Raw genomic sequence first — 7,003 nt, forward strand, 5'->3', positions numbered from 1 at the left:
TTAAGAATTTAAGAATTTAAGAATTTAAGAATTTAAGAATTTAAGAAGTTAAGAATTTAAAAATTTAGTTATGGCCACAAAAGTTCTCAAAAATCAAACTCAGCAAAAGTGTTCCTAATATTATAAATCCAGCATTATAACACTTATATTTTTCAATTTCCCAATGTTCATTATAACATCAGAATTCACGTTTTTATAAAAGACGTACAACTTAATGAAGAGTTAGTTATTACAGCATGCAAGAAAAACTCTAAATAATTTAGAAATTAAAATCAAAATTGCTTGGCAATATTTAAAATTAAACTATAACGAGTAGGTCTTCCAAATAAATAAAATCAATTATTTTTTTATTATAATACAATATTACTATTTACTTTTTATAAAAAAGATTTATTAAATTGGTCAAAATTGTTTATGGTGTAAATTGAAAGTCTCTGAACTTTAACGAAAAGATTTTATTTGCTTGAGATTCTTTTCATTATGGATCAATTTAATTATAACATTCTCGGGTCAAGTTTATTTGAATATTTGTACATACAGTCAGTGTAATAATTATTCATACAGGAACCAATTCAACATAAAATTTCATATATTTATTCTATTAATAAATTTCAGAAGGGAAATAATTAACCAACATTTCTACACATTTTTAGAGTGGAATTTGCGTTAATTAAAGTTTATTATTTTTCATGTAAAACTCTTATTTCTTTTCTTATTAATTTTATTTTTAATTATTTGCTGTACGCATACTAGTTACACTGACTATATATAAAATTAAACATACACTACATATACAGGGTGGACCATTTTAAATTCTACTGGGGAATTTCAGAATCTCAGAATTTAAGATTCTCAGAATTTAAGAATTTAAGAATCCCAAAATTTCAGACTTCTTCAAAATTTCATTCTACTGGGGAATTAAAAATGGTCCACCCTGTATAAAAACATTGATTTCACATTAAACAATGGCGTAGACAGATAAAATATCACATAGGTTGAAGAATGAGAAAATGAATAGAACCCTTTATTGAGAAGGTAACACATTCCTTTATTAAACATTAAACAGATTAAACACACATTCCTTTTATTAACGTCGCTGATGCATTTATTGTTTCATTATCGCATGCGTATTAGAATACAGATACAATCGTTGCTCGGCCATTTACAGTTAACTAAAACAGAAATTCGTGGAGACGTACACAAACAGACAAACACATTCGTCGTCTAATACACAAGCAGTGAAAGATAGAAATATTCTAAACAAATAGAGAAGATTCGACAAACACACATAGCTGGACAGCCATGCGAAGAGACAGACGCAAAAAAAAAAGGAACAATCGATCCATTAATTTACAGAAACTATACAAATACGTGTGCATAAATGTAATGCAAAATGTCCCGTAATATATGAACATAAGAAAAATTAAATTTAGAAAATATTGAAGGCGTGTTGAGATATTTGTGAAAGCAGTTTCAGGTTAGATTGGAATCGACCATCTCTCCTGTAAAAGAAACGTGGTAGCTCCCACGCCAGGTATACAGTGTGTCCCAAAAATGTTTCAGGTCCTTGAAAGGGGTTCGGGAGGTGATTTGAAACAACTTTTTCCTTAGCGAAAATGTTGTCCAAGGCTTCATTGAGGAGATATTAAGAGAAAACACTGACCAATCAGAGCGCGCGTATGCCGGTGGAGCGGCCGCGGTGGACGTGGCTACGCGCTAGGCGGCTGCACTCATAGGCTACCGCGAGCGCTTCATCGGTATACTCGCGCATTTGATTGGTCGGCGTTTTCCGTTAATATCTCCTTAACGAAGCCTCGGACAACATTTTCGCTAAGGAAAAAGTTGTTCCAAATCACCTCCCGAACCAGCCCCTTCAAGGACCTCCAACATTTGTGGGACACCCTGTATATACAGAGTAGAGGTGATTTGAAACAACTTTTTTCTTAGCGAAAAAGTTGTCCGAGGCTTCGTTGAGGAGATATTAACAGAAAACGTCGACCAATCAGAGCGCGAGGATGCCGATGAACCGCCCGCGATGGGCGTGGCTACGCGCTAGGCGGCTGCGCCCACCAGCATCCTCGCGCTCTGATTGGTCGACGTTTTCCGTTAATATCTCCATAACCAAGCCTCGGACAACATTTTCGCTAAGGAAAAAGTTGTTCCAAATCACCTCTCGAATCACCCCTTTCAATGTGTTACAACATTTTTGGGACACCCTGTATATATTTTTCCATTTCATTAATAAGTAGTACATACATAATATTTTATGTCTAATGTTATATTATTGAATTGCGTACGAATATAAATCTATACGTTCATTTTACATAAATAAAATTACCGAAATTTTCAAACGTGAAATAGTGCATGTTAGCCAGGTTTTCTCGTTCCGAAGGAAAATAATACTTGTAAGCGTATATATGCAAAATGCGCCATTTAACATAACATCCAACACATACGAACAAGAATATCGATAAAAATGCGTGTTTGTTAGATAGGAACCATTCCGTTCTCCAGCGATGAAGATTTTAATCAGCCTGGGCGCAGGTAAGTGTTTCGGGGGCGGTTCGCCCTTGATCACCCCCGCGATGAGCTCCACTTCGAGATTCATTTTGATGACTTTTAGTATCGCAGCTCAAAATAATACTCGCTCTTCCGCGAAAATATTCTGCGACCTGTTCTAATTAAACATACAAATAAATTACGATTTATTACCTTTACCGAATTTTTAAAGAATTAGTCTGGTTTAGAAATTCGGAGAAATTTATTTTAATTTATCAAATTTTCTTAAGGGGGCATTTCACTGTGACGCACAAAAAAAAAGCATATTTTCAATCATTTTGTTCTAAGAAACTATTGCATAAAATTGAATGAATGTTTTTTCCCCTTACAGGTATGATTAAGGAAAGTGAATAAAAAAATTTTTTGTTGATAAAAAATATTTCGTCATTTATTTACAAAATAATATGCATATGTGCAAAAAAAAAGTTAAAGTTAAAAGTAATTGTATATAATTGTATATGAAATTGTATATGTGAATTGTATAATTGAAACATAAAATTGTATAACATAATGCAACTTAACATATAGATATAATTAGCATAAAAAATGTTAAATATGGAATGTTTTAACGCTAACGAAATAATCACCTCGTATCTTCAGTAGGTATTCTTTCCTATTTAACTTATCCTTTTCTCTCTCTCTTTTCCTTTTTGAGATACTCTTTTCTCTTGCTACAAATAGTAACAATAAAAACAAATCTATTTCCTCTTATAATCTCTTTAAAACGTGGACCCCATTGACACAAACTATTTCGTATAGTTATACTTTTAACATCTATATATAATTTATTAAATGCGTCTAACCTTATTCGTTATATTATAGTTTTTATTTATTTTTTTTTTGTAATTGATTGTATTCTCGTTTCACTGGTAGTAATAAAAATCGCTCCTCTCTTACAAAACTAAATGGAAATACAATAAATGAAATGAAAAATATTCGTTCTCGTTATCGTTTCGTAAACAGCAAATATCTCTTAACATTAACAGTAATCGATAATAATCTCTCGTTATCAACTTTCAATAATATTATAGATGAATATACATTTCAGTCGTCAATAGAAATACGTAAAATCGATTCGAGCTCTGTGGTCGCACGAATTCGATCGATAATCGTTTAATTAATTAGGTAACTTTGGTTGAAGATTGTCCTCGCTCTCACTTTGTTCTTTTGTTCCTTCTAATTTTACTCGTCGCGAATGCAACTCTCTCTCGTAACTTCTTTAATTTTTCATCTCGTTCTACTTTATCTTCTTTTAACTTCGTTTGTTAGTTGTTCTTAGTTTGTTCGTTAATTTCTCTTTCTTTTTCTTTGTTTTCATTAATTCTTTGTACTGAATTTGTATTGCTGGTTGATGGTCCTGGTCAAAAAAACGCACGTGACAATCATCTTCTTCTCTCGAAATTCTCCCTTGTGGACTATGTAGTGCACATTTTTCGATTAATATTTTAGGAATCTGCAACAGAAAAAATTGCGTATGTCGTTTGTGAAAATTAACAATCGAAACGGGTTGTTCGGCTGAAGATTATATAGGGTGACCCAAAAATGTTGGAGTTCAAACTTTGTTTCAATCACCGTCCGAACCATTCCTTTCAAGGAACTCCAATATATTTTAAATAGCCAGTATATCGGTGACATAGGTTTGTCAAAATTGTGTTGAAACCTGTTTTGCTAAAACACCATATTTTCGCGTTATCATGGTGTACAAGTTAAAATAGGACACATTGTATGTATTATACAGGATGTCCCAAAAATGTTGAAGTTCCTTGAAAGGGGTGGTTCGGGGAGTGATTTGAAACAACGTTTTCCTTGCCGAAAATATTGTTTCAAATCATCCTCCGAACCACCACTTTCAAGGAACTCCAATATTTTTGGGACACCCTGTATATCGGTGACATAGGCTTGTCAAAATTGTGCTGAAACCTGTTTTGCTAAAACACCATATTTTCGAGTTATTATGGTGTACATGTTGAAATAAGACATCTTGGAAGTATTATATAGGGTGTCCCAAAAATGTTGGCGGTCCTTAAAAGGGGTGATTCGGGAGATGATTTTGAACAACTTTTTCCTTAGCGAAAATGTTGTCCGAGCCTTCGTTAAGGAGATATTAACAGATAAAGCTCGACCAATCAGAGCGCGAGTATGCCGGTGGATCCCCCCGCGGTAGGCGTGGTTGCGCGCTAAGCGGCAGCGCTCACCAGCATACTCACGCTCTGATTGGTCGGTGTTTTCTCTTAATATCTCCTTAACGAAGCTTCGGACAACATTTTCGCTAAGGAAAAAGTTGTTTCAAATCACCTCCCGATCCACCCCTTTCAAGGTGTTACAACATTTCTAGGACACCCTGTATGTATAATACATACAAGGTGTCCTATTTTAACTTGTACACCATAATAACTCAAAAATATGGTGTTTTAGTAAAAAATGTTGCAACACAATTTTGACGGACCTTCTATAGGCCCGATATACACGGTGTCCCAAATCACCTCCCAAACCACTCCTTTCAAGGTGTTACAACATTTTTGGGGCACCCTGTATGAAACAACCGCTGATGAGTATTTCCGAAGCAGGAATGAGTAAACTGTAAAGTTAAAGTGTAACGGGTAAACGATTGTTTATCTTTCATATTTTATATCCAAAGTTTTCACCTAGTCGAGATTCTACCCTATCTCTGTTACGAAGGAATTTGATATCGATGAACACTTATGATACGGACATCCGGTGCTATACTGCGCGATGCTTTCAAGACCAGTCTAAAAATAATCCGTGTTTGAAATTTCTAGTGAGCAATATCAATTGGTCGTGCTAATCAAATTAAGTATACTTTCAACGGATTTCGTCTCTTGAATATTATTTCTTTAAATGAAAATTGTGACTGACCTACCATCATTTATTTTCGAATGCAACTTTCTCTTTAAATATGTAATATTTATTGGTTTGATGGCGGAAGATCGCACTCTGGTTTAGGAAAAATTGTAACATTCATTGTCAAGCTAAATAATCAACTCTGGTATAACAATATTATTCTACCATCTACGAAAACAAAATACTTTTATAATATATGCAAACAATATATATATATATATACAGATATATAGAATCATTTTGAAATATAATGATTTTTTATTTTGTGTTATATACAATATTATATATAATAAATAATAATAAAGATTATATAATTATACATAATAATAATATATAATAAATATTATATATAAAAAAAATGTTGTTCTATTCAGTCGGTTGAATTAAACAGCTACAATTCTGCATATAAAACAAATCATTTTATTAAACATTGCTACCTAACGTTAAACCATTGCAATTTAACTCTTATACGTTTGAATCGTCAAACATCGAAGTTCAAAAGCAAACAAATAAATATGAAATAATTATATATATTTAAATAGCGAACAGCATCTAATACCAGGTTCCAATTTACTTACTACGTAACAAATTCAACGTTGACCACGGTGAAACGATTCAATCACGTTGTGCTTTGTTTCGCTTTCAGCTCTTGACATTGCACGAGCGATCCAATTATTTCAAATATTGAAATCGAGGAACGGAGTTCTCGTTATAGAACTGAACTTTCCGAAATCAATTTCTACGCTAGTAGCAACTTCCGATGTTCAATTAAAATACAGTATCGATTGGCTGACCTTATCGTCGCATTGACCTTTTTTGTCGAGATAAAACTTTTTTCTGATATATTTACAATATTTTATAATAAGAAAGAAGAATATTGATTACTCCAATTAATTAACACAGTGATAACACAGTAACCAAGGAATCAAAGTTTTCGACCAACGAAAGGACTCATATCGCAATTGCAGTTGTGTTCCCACGATATGTCCTCGAGTTGATTTTTATTAAAGCCTGTAAGGTAAAATACCTAATACTTAAACATCGCAAAAAATTGGACCAATGTTTAACAAATTTCGTTATATACTGTTACTAGTCGAAAACATTTGCTATAATTATAAATAATAAATACTTTTAAGCATTAATTAAAGCTTATGCAAGTGACAGGTATAGATATTTTTAACTTTGAAACTGAAAATTATTATAATTTTTCCAGTGTAAACATTGTCATACTGCAAATTACCAGTTGCTGTATACCGACTTTCAACCGAATCCAGTCACTTTTCGCATGTTATGCTCCCATATTTCATTTGCTATTTTAAATTTCTAAATTACGATTTCAGATTTGGAATCAACCCGCCAAAAAACCCCTTATATATCAAGTTTCATAAAAATCAAATCACTTTTCGCAATTTGGTCCGCCATATTGGTAAATTTTGATTTCAGATTTGGAATCAGACACCCAGAAAACCCTTATATATCAAGTTTCATCAAAATCAAATCACTTTTCACATTTTGGTCCGCCATATTGGATTTACTATTTTGAATTTCTAAATTATGATTTCAGATTTTTAATCAGACCTCC

At 32.8% G+C, this 7,003-nt stretch overlaps 1 protein-coding gene across 2 annotated transcripts in view; it reads right to left on the reverse strand.

Annotated features, from left to right (window-relative positions):
- LOC128885435 (protein qui-1) overlaps nt 1-7,003 on the reverse strand; it is a 38,381-nt gene that overhangs the window by 22,652 nt on the left and 8,726 nt on the right. Inside the window, exons 2-3 of one of the 2 annotated variants that reach the window (XM_054139484.1) lie at nt 3,147-4,012; nt 2,500-2,672 (exon numbers count right to left, since the gene is read on the reverse strand). In XM_054139484.1, the coding sequence (XP_053995459.1) occupies nt 2,500-2,608 (109 nt within the window). In that variant the 5' untranslated portion in view covers nt 2,609-2,672; nt 3,147-4,012. Of the gene's footprint in view, nt 1-2,499; nt 2,678-3,146; nt 4,013-7,003 lie in introns of both variants that reach the window. The other variant, XM_054139483.1, reaches the window with a different exon arrangement.

This window comes from Hylaeus anthracinus, unplaced genomic scaffold, assembly GCF_026225885.1.
Source record: "Hylaeus anthracinus isolate JK02 unplaced genomic scaffold, UHH_iyHylAnth1.0_haploid 11981, whole genome shotgun sequence".
Taxonomy (NCBI): Eukaryota; Metazoa; Arthropoda; class Insecta; order Hymenoptera; family Colletidae; genus Hylaeus; species Hylaeus anthracinus.